Source organism: Aphelocoma coerulescens, chromosome 1A (assembly GCF_041296385.1).
Source record: "Aphelocoma coerulescens isolate FSJ_1873_10779 chromosome 1A, UR_Acoe_1.0, whole genome shotgun sequence".
Taxonomy (NCBI): domain Eukaryota; kingdom Metazoa; phylum Chordata; class Aves; order Passeriformes; family Corvidae; genus Aphelocoma; species Aphelocoma coerulescens.
The window spans coordinates 69,936,493-69,954,344 of record NC_091014.1 but is presented as its reverse complement, the minus strand read 5'-3'; the positions used below and the strand labels follow the sequence as shown (position 1 = coordinate 69,954,344).

The following is a 17,852-nucleotide window of genomic DNA, read 5'->3' as shown; positions in this document are numbered from 1 at the left end:
GTGATATTACTTAAAACTTTTCTTTATAATGACAAAAATTAGTTCTTGGTTTGCTGTGAGAGGAACTTCAACATAAGCAAAATAAACTACAGCTTTGCCTGCCACAAGACTGAGCAATCAAAAAATCTCTATGCCAAAAATTTACAGGCAGGTGAATTTGTTTATTTTGACATTACTTCTTCCTCCTGTTTCACGAAGTCACTTGGGAGAAAGTAGCACAATTGAGTTTTCCTTTTCCTTCAGCAAAATGCAGCTTAGTTAAAAAAGGAGAATGAATGTGGGGAGCAGAACTTAATCCTGGCTAACTCATGAACTGTGACAGAGGGGACAGGTTCTACCTTGGCACTATTTTGAGTGGTTAAACTTCACAGGTGATGTATCTTTATTACAATCCCTCCTTACTCCAGTGATATTTTTCTATTTTCTGGCTCTTTTGCCTATTTTCTAATGGATTATACTTATGATCCTGCTTTTAAATGCTTTCCTTTTCATCTAGTGGTTTTTTACTAGGCTTACACGAAGGGGGTTTGGCTGTTTGAAATCAATTGACTGCAGTTCAGGATATTGGCTTGGAATGGGCTCTGTCCCTGCAGAGGGATGAGCAATGGAAAGTCAATTACCTTCATCTCCAGTGGTCCTTCTGACGGAGCTCTGAGTCATTTGATGGGATGCCATGCAGGAAGCTTACACTGTCATTCCCTGCACTTCTTTTGTGGGTAAGCAGAGACTGCCAATCTTTGGGACTGTCATGCCAGCAATTGCTCACTCCCAGAGTAAGTGCAGCCCCACCCATCCCTATATGGATAGGTCATTGAATTTCCTTTCACAGCTCTGTCGTCAAGAAAAGAGTGTTGCTCATTTGGAATGAAGGGCCAGAGTGAATCTAGTGCTGCGTGAAATGATACACCATATGTGCTCAACTTACAATCACCAGATGTGCCAAGGAATGAATGTGATGAGGATTTTATTCTGTTCAGGGTCATTTGTGGCAGTCCTGCTTGGAGCTGAGTTGGAATTGTTTCATGGCAAACAGCATCTTTGGCCATGAGGGAATTGTTTTGTTAAGTACTTTAAGAGAAAGATCTTGAAGGAAAGTAAACCACTAGTGTGTATCCAGTTGTGGTGTTTCCTCTTCCTGCTTTTCCAAGAGTTCCTTGGTTTCTGCTTTCTGTCCCCTCTGTCCAGGTTCAGTAGCACCATGGTTTGGAAGCAGACAGGTAGGAACACTTCTGTTTGGAGTTTGTCAGAGCCAACTAATATTTGCTGAGAGCTTGGTGGAAAGCACAGCAGAGCATTCATTTCTGCTTTAAAGATAGTTGCTCCCTTCAGCCAAGGTGTTAAATAAATAGGACAAACAATATTCTGGTCTATATTTACAGGCTAAGAATGAGCACAGTGCATTTGCATGTACAGTGATGGGGGTGGATGGTTTGTAGAAGATAGGACACTGAGTAAAATTTGGGAATGAGTTTTCTTTCTCTTGTGGCAGAAAGGAGACTGTAAGGAAAGACAGACACAGAGGTAGATACAATTGTAAATTTTTCCTCTTTGATCTTTATTTGGGCTATCCCACATTAGCTGGCCAGATTGTATTTAAAACTGTTTAGGTTTAAGCAAGAACAATATATAGCTCTGGAGTTTCATGTCCTCCAGCTGTTCCATTGTGAGTATCTTGAATAGGCCTACAAATGCATTTTTCTTGTCTGGGACGACAGGTGTGTTTAATAAGTATTCTAGACCAATGTAGGTTCTGTCTAAAATTCCAGGTTTTCCTGTAGACTTTAGTGTTCTTGTGCAGATGCTATGTCACTGCCTGGCACTACATTTTCTCAGGACTTGAGCTTTACCTGTTCAGGCCTTTCCCTGGGTATGTGCTGATCCATCTCCTGATGCCTGCCTGGGTTCCAGAGCAGCAGGAGCCCTTGAGTCTTCACCTCAACAGGGTCTTCAGCAGGTGTCACTGCCTTGGCAGAGAGAAAGAGAATCATTCATAGTTCAGAGAAAATGGAATGAACAAACAGGCAGCCTCAGATAGGCAGCTACTTGTTTCAGTTTTTGCCATGTACCCAGAAGTTTCCTTCTGTTATCACCCAAGACTTTCAGCAAACAGCACTGAAATTTGATCTTTGTTTTTCTGATAAAAAGCTTGTTAGTCACTGTAGCACTGGTGGTACTTTCCTCTTTGTCAGTAGTTTCCCAAGTCAAAATTGATGGCCTTAGCTTACCTGAAAGTTTGCACTGGCAAACATTTTAATTTTGTGAGAGGATTGGTGGTGGTTTATCTCCCCACTACTGTTAAGCTGGGAAGTGTGTTCATGCAAAAGTGATGCTAGAAGTCCTCCTGCTGAAGGCATCTAAGTGCTTTTATGGGACAACCCAATAGTAGACACCACAGACTAAATAAAAGATGAAAATATCCTTATGAAGATGTAACATGCTCTTAAAATCAAGGCAGAGATAAAATGTAGGGTTTCACAAAGAGCTTCCTACCTGTGTTTTTTTAAACAACCCAGTCCATATTTCAGACTGAGTTATTCTCTACCTTGACCTAAGCTTCTACCATCTAAAACTTAATACCTGGTATTTTCCTGTAGACATTTTCTTTTTTTTTTTTTTTTTTTCCTTCTACCTTACAGTGCTCATCATGGTACAGTAAGAGGAATGACACAGAGAGACATGAATGGCAGGAGAAAAGTTTCAAAAAATTTGTGCAGAAACACAGTTAGTACAGCTAAATCAGATCTTACTTACTTCACAAGTATTCCAGTCAGCTTCTCAAAATGGTATTTCTCTTAGTGTGTTTCCCAAGGAACTATAGTTACATGGTGGTGGAGGGAGATTGTTTTCACTGTTTTCATTCTGTGTAGAAATAATAACTGTCTGCATTTATGCAGTACTTTTCTGGGCATCTGTAGGTCACACAAATAAAAAAACATTTGCAGGCTGTCAGCAGTAGACCCTACACCTTGATCACAATACAGGCAATCTGTATTTTGGGGACTTTTTTTTTTTTCTCCACAGATAGCTTTGTGCAGAGACCTTCGAGACCATCCACAGAAACAGTCCACCACAACCCCCCAACCATTGAACTGTTGCATCGCTCGCGGTCACCCATCACCAACAACCACCGTCCGTCACCAGACCCCGAGCAGCGGCCACTGAAGTCCCCCATGGACAGCACTCTCCGTCGCCTGTCCCCGGCCGACAGGGTGCCAGGGACAAGGCACCAGCACGAGAACAACCAGCAGGAGCCCTATCCTCTCTCAGTGTCCCCGATAGAAAACAACCACTGCCCGCCTCCTTCCGAGGTGCTCCAGAAGCCCTCCAGCCCTCGCCAGGAGAACACCAGGGTCATCCAGCTGATGCCCAGCCCTATCATGCATCCTTTGATACTGAACCCCAGGCACTCCGATTTCAAACCACCGAGGTTGTCTGAGGATGGGCTGCACAGGGAGGTCAAGCCCATCAACCTGTCCCACCGAGAAGAGTTAGCTTATATGAACCACATCATGGTGTCTGTCTCCCCTCCCGAGGACCACGCCATGCCAATCGGGAGGATAGCAGGTAAGGGACATTCTCTAGGCTACACCAAAATTGATTCTCTTCATTCATAACTAACCATGCTTTGTTTTAAGAGTTTCTTGTTTCCTTTTGCTACTCTGTGACATCAAGAGTTTACTGGCATTCTGCAAGTTTCACTACATCTGTGGCTTAGGCAGTGAAGTATTAATAAACCAGTTTCATGACAGGTAAGCAGAAGAGCAGAATGACTTGCCTGTGACCACAGAATGTGTAATTGGTATTGAAACATTTGCATCCTGACACTCGCTGCCTCTCCACCCGCTAGCAATCCATTCATTTCCCAAGATACCTATCTCTGAAGCCTTGTTCTGCAAAGAGATAGTTTTCCAAGAATTCCATTGACATTAGTGTCCAATCCTATGGAAAGGAAGAAACTCTCTGTCAGTAGCCTTTGAAATAATGCAGTGTCGAGCTCATTATGAAGCTGGCAGGACTAATGAAATACCACCCTGGAGTCCTACTTCATAGCCTTTCCTGGGCTTCTCCCATCAGGATTGTCCCTTTTTACAGAAACAAGGTTGGCTTTGTCCCACACAAACCACAGGCATTGTCTCACTTTTGTTATCGTAAATAACTGACATCACAACAGCTGAATCAGGAAGCTGAGGTTACAGAAAATGTTTCTTGTACTCCAAAGGGAACTGTAAATAGATAGGGAGAGGGGGAGGGGGAATCCAACCACTTCAGAAATATGCTGGATGCCCCAGTAACCAATTTCTTTTGAGAGGTATAAATACACACCACACCCAAAAAGATTCCATGCAATTGTGTCAGTAGTGACCTAATGTGATCCCCAGCTCCTGGGGGGTGTTACACATGTCCACAGGGGTACATTTTAAAACACCTTGTTCTTTTTTGTCCTTACATGCCTTAAATTTGTTACAGATGTGGTGCTGCCTTAGATTTAATGAGGAAGATTTTCTATTTTCTTTAGACTTACCACTTTAAATTCCAAAGATACATATCTTACCATCTAGTCAAGATCAAGCACAGCAAGGACCATGATCCTTTCACATAATAGAAAGATGAGTTCCAGAAATTAATCTTTTGACATTTTTGCCTGGCTGACATTTGTCTCTCTTCTTTGGATTTTTATTACCCACAAAATTTTCAGCAAGTTAATAAATATACTTAAAGTTATGGCAGAGAAAACACCCTACTGGTTGCATCACTGGAGATTTCCTTCCCACAAAGTATTGTTGGGAGATCAAGGCAGTTAATTTTTATTTCCCAAAAAGAAACATTCTCTAAGAATAAACCCTAATCTGAAATAAATGAAAGAAAAAATATGGAGAGTACGTGGTGGTGTAATTTTTTTACTTTAATCTCAGGTGTTTTCTTAGATAGTTGGTAATCTTTGGTTTCTGCACGTTGTGCAGTGAGTCCAGTGACACCAGCCCCAGTAACTTCCATGTCCTTTCTATCCCTATGTTGTTTGCAGGGCAACAAAGCCCAAGCCCCTGGAAATTTGGGCCTAACACAGTTGCTTGGCAAGTATGTGTAGCCATTTAAAATGTTATCCAAAGGCTGTACTTGCAGACTGAGGTGCTTTCACTTGCAGTCCCATGGCTTTGCCGAGACCCACAAGCAAGGGTGGCATATTTGAAACAGCTGGTGAATTATTTCATGCCAGAAAGACCTGAAGTGTATTCAAGCATTTGGTTCAGATGAGGGCAGAGTTTTATGGCCGAGGGTTGGGGAATCACAGAGTACTTAGATTGATCAGATTTCTGCTGATAAATTGGCCAGGGTACTTCCATCAGCACCCCAAGTCCTTTAACTGTAAGTGCTCACATGCCTCACTTGCTGTACAGGCACAAGCTACTGCTCCTATGGTTGGACTGTAATGGCCCCTGAACTGTAAACACCCTGTAAAGAGCTCACAGCTAATTTAAAGGTGATAAAAACTGGATTACTCTACCAAACATTTAGACAGCTCATGCTTCATGCCTGAAGTCAACTTCACTGGAGCTGTTCAATTCAATGGCAGCATACTTAGGCCCCCTAGAAAGAAAGTACCTTTCTACCTGCTTCCCACCCATCTCACAGCTCTCATAATTTCTTTTTTATGTGAGCATAAATGTATTTTTCATCTCAGCATCCTTTCCTTTAGTGCCACAGTTAACATGGAGGTGCTTGACCAACCATGCTCGCCACTTCAGTGTGAGAGAGACCATGGAAGCTGTGAGACATGGCTCTTAAACTGCAAATGTACATCAATGTAGATCTATTCTTTAAAAGGACTTTTCAGAAATCACTGGCTTCACTTCCATTTTCTTGATGAGGATGACTGATGGGTTGGGCAATGAAAAGATTTACCAAAAGTCCAGTGCCAGAGCTAAGAACTCAACTGTGTACACTGGTGAGAAGAGAGCCTTGACTTCCTATGGCTTAACCACTTGCATGCAGGTGATTTTTCAGGGGAGATAGTGATGAGGAGCTACTAGGGAAGCCTGGTAGGCTGCTGACTAAAAATCTTAAGCTATGCTCCAGAACATCTTCTGTTCCCACCTCCGATGTTTTATATTGTAGAAGGAATTTTCCCTAGACTTAAGACACCTCACAGCCTCATAAATCTGTTTACTTGTAGACAGAGTGTGTTTTTAAATGCAGCATGCAATTAGTTGGTTCTGAGAAAAAAAGCAATGTTTTTGCTTGCTGCTGTACACAAATAATCTCTTTTCAGGAGGTCGATCAATAGAGCTCTGGACTTTCTGTCAGACAGAATAATGACCTCTACTCACTGGCTGACTAATCTTTCCTACCTTTTTATGTAATACCATTTTTCAAAATATTAATTTTACTGGTAAAACACTTTCCCTCTTACAGCAAAGGATTTCAAGTTGAAGGTCTTATTATCTTTTCATCTAAGGCCATTTAACACTTTTCTAGCAAAGCCAGAGGCATAAAGTATCTTTATATTACTCATTAAGGTCACATATATTATTCATCATTGGCTAGAGTTGATTTTGAAAATTATGTTTAGCTATCTTCTCAACACAATACGCACAAGTTTTTTCCATAACTTTGTCAGAACTGGAGTTCATTGTGTTGAGATGATCAAGAGGCAGATTTGCATCCCCTGCAAAGACACCAGGCAATGGATAAACTAAGTAACTCAGGCATCAGTAGTTATCTAGTTAACAGCATGTAAAAATATTAAAAATACCTCAAAAGCGGAGCTCAGCTGAGTGGTGTAATGGAGAGTTTCCCCACTGGAACTGCTGATTCAAAGCAGCAACACTGTTGGTAGTCATCTCCTAACTTGGACTCTAGCAAGCTGGCAGTCTATATATGGCTTACTTTTAGCTCCAAAATTTTTTCAGTAGTCGATCTTGGTTCCCCACAGTCTCCAAGGATTTCTCTTTCCTGGAGGGGTCGGGGAGGGGGGAAATAGATACCTTTTTTCTCTTTTCTTTCTTTTTCTTTTTAAACACAGTTGCAGTTTAAATCAAGAGGGGCACCTCAGATTAGCCCTTCTGCAGACTGGAAGTTCTACTCCCCATGTACCTCTAGCTGCGAAGGTTTTGCTATCAAGCATTTTAGGGCTTTGATATCTCATAAAAGGTACTTCCCCAAGGTGTAGGAGGCAGTTACGGGACTATCCAACTATAATAGGGTTGGTTTCATCCTGACCTTTATCACATAGAGGTTGTCTTAGAAACATCCAAATTAAGCTAATTACATGGTGGTATTTACCTCACTTCTGATTCAGTCACTTAAAACTCACTAGTACAATTCTGGATATTTCTTGTGAGGGGAAATACAGTGCTGAGCAGGTCCCTGAGACTTCCAGCTCCCAGTGTCTTTTTCTGTACCAGCTCTGGGACTGAAAGGCTTGTTCACTAATCCACAGCATGCTGAAATCTAAAGGCAGGTGAGTCCTGTGCCTGGTGTTATCTCTTGGTGTGCTGCTCTTATCAGCTGGGTTACCTTAGCAACCGGGCTGTATCTGACTTTATGAGCTGCCAGATTTGTTTCTTCCCCTTCAGGAGTCTGGGGAAAACCCAGGCAATGTTTAAACTGTTGTGAGGCATGTTGTCTACCACTGTATTGGTTAGGCCCATAAAGCCATTGACTGCTGTTGGAATGAGGACAGACAAGATTCTTGCCCTGCCAAAGTCATTACAGAGAGCTGCCTCCAGATTTGCTCCTGGTTTACCTCAGCTTCTCAAGTGTGCCACATCCTGAGAGCACAGGGGCATAGCTGAACCCCATGGATCTGTAGCAAGGTGTGTGTAAGTGACATCTCAATAAAAGCAGTGTGATGGCTGAAACCAAAAATGCAGTCCCATGGTAAGAGCACGTCAGCTATGAATGACTCACATTCTACTAAAATCCACACAACAGCACTTAGGATGGGCGTAGGCTCTGAGCATGGGGAGGTCTTCCAAAGGAGTATGATTGTTTTGTGTGGGGACAGAGTTTGGAGGGGAACAGAATAATGGATTCTCCTGCTTTGTTTGAAAAAATCATTTGTGTGGGAGGGGAAAGGACAGGAGGGGACAGTGGAATCCCCCTTTCACAAATACAGTGCTTTAAAAAAGTGCAAATCAACTGGTACTTTTTTCTGTTTATATTTTGGAGTTGGGCTGGAAAGCTTTTAAATGAGGATAATTAAAACTCAGCTGATTGAGCTGTTAGATTTGGAACAGTAGACATTTAGAGCTTAAATATCAAAAAACACCAAACTTCAAACCACTGAACCTCAGCAGTGTCTCCTCACAACTTAACTACTAGGACTAGAGCCCCAGTGCCCACATCTGCTTCAGATGTGTCCATGGGACATTTACAACTGTGTCACATTGTAGGATGATCTTTTGGGTTTTTTTAACTCATATATGAGCAAAATCCTTTGTGCAAATGCACCACATTAGTTTATTATTTATAATGTGTTACAACACATTAGTTAATTTTTCTTTCTGTACAAAACAGCTGTACAGGCACAGTTACTATGCAATGGCATCTGCTGGATGGTAGGGAGGGAGGGTGGGAAAGCAGGCAAAGAACAATTATGCCTTTGTAGTGAAGAGAGTAAAAACCAGCATCTAAGCACAACTTGGAAGTTACAGGTTTTGTAAGTGATACTGTTAGCCTTCACAGAAGGGCTGGAAAAAATGATGGAAAAGTTTATACTGGGTACTGTTGAAAGGCAGACATCAGGCACAGTCAGCCACAAAGGTAAATCCCATTTAACTAATTTACTATCTTTGCATGATAGGGTCACCCAGATGGTGGATGGAGGGAAGGTGGTGGGTATAGCTGTTCTGCATTTTAGGGAGGCTTTTTGTACTGCCCCTCACAGCAGGGTCGAGTTGCATGGCTGTGGGATGAGCGGGTTCCCAGTGCACTGGGTAAAGAGCTGTCTAAGGGCAGGGCTCAGAGGGTTGTAGTGCACAAGGCCACATCTGGCTGGCAGTGTTCTGCAGGGCTGTTCTGCAGGGCTCAGTTCCAGGGACAGTCCTGTTCAATGTATTTATCAGTGATCTGCATGCAGAAGTTCAATGTGCCTTAAGCAATTTTACTGATGGTACCAAACTGGGAAGTGCTGTTGACTGTCTTGAGGGACAAGATGCCTTGCAGAGGGGTCTGTATAGATTGGAGCATTGGGCTGTGATTGATGGATGAAATCTGACAAGTCCAACTGGTAGATTCTGCACCTCGGGTGGAGCAGTGCTGGACAAAAATACAAATGGGGAGAGAAGTGTTTGGGGAGCATCCCTGCAGAGGGGGATCTGGGGATGCTGGTCAACACCAGGCTCAGCATGAGTCAGCATCATGCCCTGGCAGCCAGGAGGGCAAACCACATCTGGGGTATATCAAACACACAGCTGTTCTTTAGGACAGCACATAACATTGCTAATACCAAAGGAGCCTACCTGTGTACTCAGCTAAGACTGCCAAGGCCATCTTCTCCACTGTCATGAGTGATGAACCCAGCAGGATGTGACAGCGTAGAAGTGGCTGGTGGGGCTTTGGTGAAACACAGACTTCGGGGGCAGCTTTGACAAGATGGTCACAGCAGCTGAGCAGTTACAAGTTACAGACTGGCAACGTACAGAAAGCCAAAACAGTGGTTCACTTTGGCAATTCCAAGTTGTTAGTCGTAGGGGTTCAGTACCTGCTTTCCAGGGAACTGACCTTCTTTCCTGTAGGGCAGCAGCTCATATAGATAGATTGGAGCCTTGCAAAAACATGAAAATCCTGGCCTAAGGGTGGCCTGTGACTCCCATTTGGACATGACAGTGATAGTGTCACTGGCCTTGTTTCATCATTTGCTCTTGCAGTCATGTACACTTTTACATTTCCACTACATGCCATGTCTGTTTGAGCCCTTGTGGAAAGCCAGACTGCTGGAGAGACTGAAGTGTGGATGAGAGTCAAGCTCATAGAGCTCATATTCATAGGAGTTTTCATTTTAACCTTGAGAGTCTTCTAAACATGGCATGAACAATTAATTTCAGCCTGAAAGTGGGCCTTCCCTGCCAATTTAACTAATGACACTCAATCTCAAACAATAGCCAAATAGCAATAGCTTGGATAGGTGGTTGTAGATTTTCTGTGAAGTGTCTTGCTTCACAACTGCCTCCATTCTTACTGCAGTTGCAGGAGCAGAAGTTGCAGTTGGGACTTGTTCAGGTCTACTCAGAAGCCAGGAGTGACCAAGCCAGAGGAAAGTTCAGTCATTTAGATTTCATTCTTCTCATTACTGTACTGCAGTACCCATTTACATACCATGGCTAGACAGGTAAGTGGGTTCAGAGTACCCTAAGCATCCATTAGGGTCAGCAGGATGTTACAGTCTTTTAAGAAACTTCCCTCTTAATGAAAACAGGTCCCTTACTTTCCCTGTATACTGCATGTTTCCTTCAGGCTAGAGTTGTTCTGGTAATTCAGATTTCTTCTACAGAGCAAACCTGGATCACTTTGAATCCTCTTAGTTAAACCAGGAAAGCACACTGTTGTGTTTACAGTGTTGACACTACACTTAGACTGTCTCCAGAGACAGGCCTATTTAAGTCTGGCTTTAATACTAATCAGTTACAAGTGGCACACATCAGTTTATGTTAATTCAAATTCACACCATTAAACTGGTAAGGCTGTTTGGGGAAGGGAAGGGAAGGGAAGGGAAGGGAAGGGAAGGGAAGGGAAGGGAAGGGAAGGGAAGGGAAGGGAAGGGAAGGGAAGGGAAAGCTTGGCTATGTCTCAATGTGGAGTTTTAACCCCAAGCAGGGGAGGTCACATCTCAGTTTTCTGCAAGGGACCCATCAGAAATCACCAGATTACGGTTTATGAAGTCCCTTCAGGAGGGACTTCCTGGGAACACACCAGGAGCTGTGTCTTCCAGCCATGCTCATACCTCCCAGAGTACTCAAGGCTTTCTGAGAGAACACAGAAGTGAGGTTCATGGGAAGTAGTCTATTATAGACAATGATTTTCTGCTCTTGAAAAAAGCCAGAAGTCTAAACCCAAAGCTGAACTGTCAGAAGATAGTAGAGATTCTCACATTGTGGGGCTAAAAATTTTTACCCTTGTTGGTAATGCCTTTGCTGCAATTAAGTCATTCCTGCTTTTGCCAGCTTCTCTGAAGTACAATTGTGAAGGTAAAGCTTCATTCTTAATTCTTAAATTCCTATTATTAATGTGTTTGGCCAGTTTTCTGATGTCAAAGAGGTTGTGAGGTGTTTGTAAGAAGTGCATGTGAACAGGCAGAGGTTGAATTTCTTTCCCTTTTCAGTCATTGCCTTTCATGAGCAGTAAAGGTGAGGAAAAGCCAGAGGAGAATCAAAGACAGGTTTCTTTAGCAGGAGTCTTTTCTACCATGGTGGTGGAGCAGAAAAAGAACAGCACTTGAAGATAATACTGAAAATGCCTATCTATTTGGTGGGGATGGGGGGGGGATGGAGCAGAAGAAGAGGACAGGAAGAAAAAAGACTCTTTTTTAATACAGCAGTCTTTAGCTTTCAAAGTCTTTATCTTTCAAATGGTCTGTGACCCATCTCTTACATACTCATTGTGATTTCAGTGCTCTTTTCTACAACCACATGAGGTAGATGAAGCTTTTGGATCCTCCTTCTCTGTACAAGTTTTTATTGCCAAAAACAGAGCCTGGCCTCATCTTGCTGTGTTATTTTTACAACCTCACAGCACAACTGTTTGCAGCATGACAGTCTCAGGTTTCTGCTCTCCTTCTGCCTGATCTCCCACTCAGCATTTGGGTACAAGACAAGCAACATACAACTGTTGTATTGTGTGATCTGGCAACCTCTTTACTCAGCCCCAGCTTGAATTTACTGAGCTGAACAAACAGTTGTCTGTCAAGAGGTTTCTCCACAAAAAAACATTGGCTTTACTGTACCAGCTTACCATCCTGCTTCCAGTAGCAACATTCACAGAAAGAAAACTATTTTCCCTCAGTGACCTGGACATGAATTAACATACATTCATGACCAGGGTGCTCCATCTCAGGATCAGTCAGTGCTCCCCCAGGCCTCAGAGCCATTTGAACCCTTAATCATGAGACTTAGTTACTTTTTTCTTCTGGTTTTGTCTGCTAAAATGAATATGTCATGGATAGATATTGAGGCTGGATTGTATTTCAACACAGCATAATGCTACTGCAGCATGTCTCTTAAGGAAATTCCCCAGTCAGACCATTCCCAGGACTCTCTGTCAGTGGCACTCCCAAGGTCAGAGACTTTCTGAGACCGAAGGCCCTTGCCTGGCTCCAGTGACTGTGAATTACATCAGTTCATCATTTTGGCACCATGAGCATCACCATGTTGTCTTCACACACTTCCGGTGTACTTAACAGAAACCAGGGTGCCAGAGAACTTCCAGGTTCTGTTGATTAGTTTTAGTTGTGAACAGCCATTGTTTGCTTCACTCTGAACAAATGCAGCTGAAGCATAAATCACCTAGGAAAATAAAGGGGGCCAAGCTTGGGAGAACTCTTCAGCTGGTAGAAATCACAGAACCATTTAAGTCAAATGATATCATGCTGGAGACATTTTAGGCTAACCTACACAGCAAGGGGTAAGGCCTCAGCTGATGTCAGAGAGAGTATGACAATGTTTCTTTGGCATCTCTTCCTGTGTGAAGCCAAGTTGGGTTCCAAGGCAGTCATCAGCCAGATCAAACACTTTTTATATAATGCTCTTCAGTGCAAGATGTGGGTGGGTCTCGCAAAACATTTCTGTGGTTACGAGAGGGTTTTGGTAGTTGATACATGAAGAGGGCCAGCTCTGCACCATGGGCCTCATTTAAACAATAGAGGGCTCAGATACAGCATGTGCTTTAAGTAATATTTCAGTGCAGGGGAATGTTATATCTTGAACAAAAGAGGTCTTTAGCATGCATATGCTTATATTGTTAACAGCATTATTTTGTCCTAGGGAGTACAGATGTGAGACCTCCCACTACTGCAATATGAAGATGACCTTGGCCAAATGACTCATTTGTAATGGCTGGACAAATGTCAAAATACTAGGAACCCAAGATCCATAATGTTTAATTTACAGATCATTCTGAGATGGTATTTCATTTCTAAGGGATATTTATTACTATCATATAACCATTAAGAAGTATTTATATGCCGGTATTCTTTAGGTGTGTATTCAGAAGACTCTGCCTAATCAATTAATAATAACGTGGCTTTTATTAGCAGGAAACTGCTGCCTCTTGCGCATGTAGGGCAGTGCTTATGGCAGACAATTTGAGAACCAACTAAGTACTCTACACCTTATCACTGCCTTGTGCGTAACTATAAAAGTCTCTCTAGAAGCATTAGCTGCAGGAGGAAAGTTGTAGCCATACCTCTCCATTTGAAGCTGCAGATTGCCCTAATTCTCAGCTAATTACATAGTTCAGACTTGCCTAGTATTACAGCTGAGAAAATGGTTGGGCATGGAAGTGCCAGTGTTTAGGAGCCCTTTCCGCATTGCTGGGCCATTCACCACCTTCCCACTCCAGCTACATCACCTTAAAGCCTCTCAGTCCCAGCTCTATCCACAGCTAAATCTCTGTAGCTGCAGACTGTACAACGTTCAACCATCTGAGTTCACTTTAAAAATAGTATGTGTGTGCTAGGGGGAAATGATGTTTCCCCGTGCTAGAGAGGCATAGTTGCTTTCTAAGTAAGCTTATTTTAGCCAAAAGGCAGGAAATTGCAGCATGCCCAAACAATTTAGGTACCAGCCCTGACTCAACTCCCCAGTTGAATCTCCCACACTTTTAAACTTGCTTGGCATCAGCAACATCCACGTGCTTTCTTGCCATTACTCACTAGCCAACACACACCCTGTGGAGAGTCCCCTCATGCAGCAGCTCCTTTGGAGGCCTTCTGACAGCCAAGGAAGAGATTGAGTCTTCATGGGGTCATTCCCACCATCCAGACTTTCATCATACAAGTGATTGACATTTACAAAACAACTATCCATGTACAAGTCCTTCTCTCCACTTCCACAATCCTTCCTAAAAATACACATCACACTTTTGACCTTCCTGGAGGATGCAACTTTTTGTATCATAGAATCATAGAGTATCCTGAGTTGGAAGGCACTCACAAGGATTATCAAAATCCAACTGCTGGCCCAAGAATCCCACCCAGTGCCTGAGCATGTTGTCTGTCAGCTCCACCAGCCTTTTGTGGAGGTGCCTCTTTTCCCAGCAGAGAAGCTCCTTTTAAAAGCGTTCTCTAGCATTGCCTCTTCCTGGGTTTTGACCAATTTCACAGGCTTCCAAATGGGCTTTACCATAATCCAAGTTCATTACGGTCTCTGAGAGTTACTCGACTCATTGTCTCTAATGTCCTATTAAAGATGGTCTCTACTGGTAGATGATTTAATTGCTGATCCTCTGACAGTCACGGAAAACCCTCCAGGACCTCAAATTTTTTACTGTGCAGTCTGTAGTGACAGATACGTAGGGCAACCATTTGTGGTTAAAAACAAACAAAAAACCCCTTGAGTGCCTGTGCTCAAATTCCTAAAGGTGTCCCAAGTGAAACTAGAAGGAAGGCAAGCTGCTTTGGTCCTGTGCAAGCAGAGCTCATACATAACTGAAGTGTGCTGCAAAGCATCAGCTGCTCCAAGATAACTAACAGTGTGCTCAGAGCTCTCAGCTCTGGGGAGAAGAAATGCAGTGAGCCTGAATCTTTTCTACTGGTGTTTGATGCTTTTTATTTCCTATTTGCAGTGGCTTGAGACACAGTTACCACAGTTGCCCTGCTGCTCATTAAATTACTGCAACTGAGTCATATATCTAAATTTGCTGATAGACAGCCATATGGTTTGAAATGGAGTTTTTAAGTGGTTGTAGGAACCAAGCAGAGTTTTCAAGGATTTTCAGTTTTATTGTTGAAGCAAACAGCAGTCTCAGATACTTGGGTGGTTGTGGTTTTTTGCAAATTCCACCAGCCTACTAAATACCTTTGCAAGTCTGAGCAGCTCAGTCAGTTTGGAATATGGGATGGGGCCCTTGATCACTTAGGATTTTTCTTGTGAAGATCTCAAGATGCAGATCTGAGTTCTTCTCATTTGAGGTGTATTTATATTCAAGCTTAGCCTGCATCCATCCTAAAAACTAAGTGAACAACAAAAAACCAAATCTGCACTTGAATCCTAGCTCTTCTTAGCATCTGAAGCTCTCTTTGTTTCCACCTAGACACCTCAGGCTGATTTTTTTTGTGTGCTTCTTCAGTTTTGTGCGGAAGGGGGGCCCAGGATGTGTGTCTGAATGTGAGAGAGAGATTAAAAATAACATTGCCTATTGCAAATAATGAGGTGAAAGTAAAGATGAGTGTAAATTGTATCTCTGCAGAACTGTAAATATGAGCTATAAGATGCTATAATTGGAGGTTGTCTGCCCTGGGTTGAACATTCAAGAATATGACAAAGCCTGACATTGACTGGCCTCTGCAGGAGCACCATCCCTCCAGCTGACCCCAAGGATTCTTGCACTAAAAAGCCATTTTCTATACATTTCTTGTATTGAAAGAGTTCTGGAATGAATTGCACATGTGTCAAAGAACCATTTAAGTGGGGCCTTACTACCCTTTTATCTGAGAACCTCCCACAATATTAAAAGGCACAAACCAGAAGAGCAATATAATCTCCCTTGTCTTGAATCATAAATGAAGTCTAAAAAATAAGTTTTTTTGGTGTGTGTGGGTGTGTGTGGGTGTGTGTGCACTGTAAGAATTGTGTTTTGTGAATTTGTGAGAGGGAGAGATGACAAAAATTAAAGTAGTAGCCTTCGGTTTTTAGACCTCTCACTTAGTCCAGGGAAACTTGTGCCCAGGTTTCATTTTTTTAATCAAAACCTAGAAAAATTTCAAATGGGGATGGACATTCTTCTGTGGAAAATGTTTTTCTGTGAAAAATGTTAATGAAAATAAGGCTTTTCTAACCAAAAAGTCTGTCTCTTTCCTTTCACATTCCTCCACAAGGCTTGTAGATGTCGTGGATGAGGTGACCAGCAGGGTAGGTTTCAGCTAGGATGGGAACCTGCAATTTTTGTCAGACGTCATGTCTTCAAAACAAACTGCTTTATTCTTTGTAGAACTGGCAGGGAGAGACTGAAGCAAAGGCACTGGCAAACTAAGCTCTGGTTTTAGAGACAGTACTGGTGTCAGAGATACTCTTTGCAGTTTGAAAGTGGGAAAATAACTTTAAGATCTCTATCCATTTCAGGTGTACTCACTAAATGTGTTATTCATATCCTTTCTCAAAAAGTATTTTATATTCCCATGTCATCATCCCCACTGTAGCACGTGCCAACCCCAGACAGACAGACGGGAACAGAAAGACAGGCTGACAAGAATCCATTTTAGCACTTAGAAGCTGCATGTCTTTGGTTGCCAGCCCTTGAACAACTCTAACAAACCATTTGTAAGAGGCTGGTATTGCTTTCAAAGTAAAATGCAACCCCACAGCCACCTTAGAAATCGGGATAGCTGAGCTGTGAAAACCCTGCTGTTTCTGACAGCAGCAGTACTCCAGCTCTGTACAATTCACTTGGCATATTCCTAGTGATTCTGTGCTGCACACACATATTGCAAACAGGAAGTAAGAGCAGCTCAGCTCTTGGCTTCCTCAGTCTCAAGAGACTGCCTTGAAACTGAAAAACACTAAACTAAACCTTAAGTGTCTGTTAGACCTTTAATTAGCGACCTAAGGAGTGTTTGCCAAGAGGAAATTTGAATTCAATTATCCAAATAGAAAGTATTTAACCTCTCAATAGCACTCAAGTAATTATAATACTTAGGTGTTGTTTCTTTTCAGGAACCTTAAAAAGTAAAATAAAAAATCAAGTTGAAAATGAAAGAAGATGTCAGTTTCATATCACATGGAGTCTACAAAGGAAAGCTGTTATAGTGCCCATGCCTTAGACTCACATGTTAGCACAGAAAGGGACAGCCTCAAGCAGGGAGAGCAGGTTGCAGGATTCTTGATTTCTCCACTAAAACAGCCAGCAACAGCATCAGGGCCGACAGCGTGAGCTTGATGTGCTTCAGTACAACCATAAACACACAGCTAAGACCAGCAGGTCACCTCACACAGCTTTTGATGTGACGGGGGTGCTCTGTCAGTGTCAGGAGAACTGGGATGCATCAGAAGAGGCTGTATATTCCAGTCCATTTTACAAACATTATTTGATACCAGCCAAGCCATTTTCATTTCGTGTCGCAGCAGCATTTCAGCCCTGATCCCAACTGTCCTTTCACTACACATCCACCCAAAAGTTTCCAGAATTAATCCCAAGGAAAAAAAGGGAAAGTTAATCTTTTCTTGCTTCTCTCTTCACAGACTGTAGGTTGCTTTGGGATTATGTTTATCAGCTGCTTTCCGACAGCCGGTACGAAAATTTCATCCGATGGGAAGATAAGGAATCCAAAATATTTCGGATAGTGGATCCCAATGGACTGGCCCGTCTGTGGGGAAACCACAAGGTAAGGAAGCAATGCAATTTTCCTCCTGCAGTGCTTCACCTCTTGTAGCATCACAGGATTCAGTTATAAACGGGGGAAAGAAGAGAGGATGGCATATAAATGACTGCTGGAAAACTGTAATCTTTCATTCTGTGTACATTGGAAATACAGTGCATCCATCCTGAAGCACTAAAACCTATTCTTCATATAGAGAACTTGTTGGTTTGATTTAAAGGCCTTTAGTTATAAATGCATGTAATTATAAAATTACAAGGAGTGCAAGAATTAACAGTTCTCTCTCAAGGCATCTTATTTCTTCTCGAAACCTGATGCTGAAGAT

The 17,852-nt window shown here is 42.5% G+C and overlaps 1 protein-coding gene across 1 annotated transcript in view; it reads left to right on the top strand.

Annotated features, from left to right (window-relative positions):
- Positions 1–17,852, top strand: part of ETV6 (ETS variant transcription factor 6) — a 124,626-nt gene that overhangs the window by 101,043 nt on the left and 5,731 nt on the right. Inside the window, exons 5-6 of the mRNA XM_069003432.1 lie at positions 3,022–3,564; positions 17,391–17,533. Of these exons, the coding sequence (XP_068859533.1) occupies positions 3,022–3,564; positions 17,391–17,533 (686 nt within the window). The remainder of the gene's footprint in view (positions 1–3,021; positions 3,565–17,390; positions 17,534–17,852) is intronic.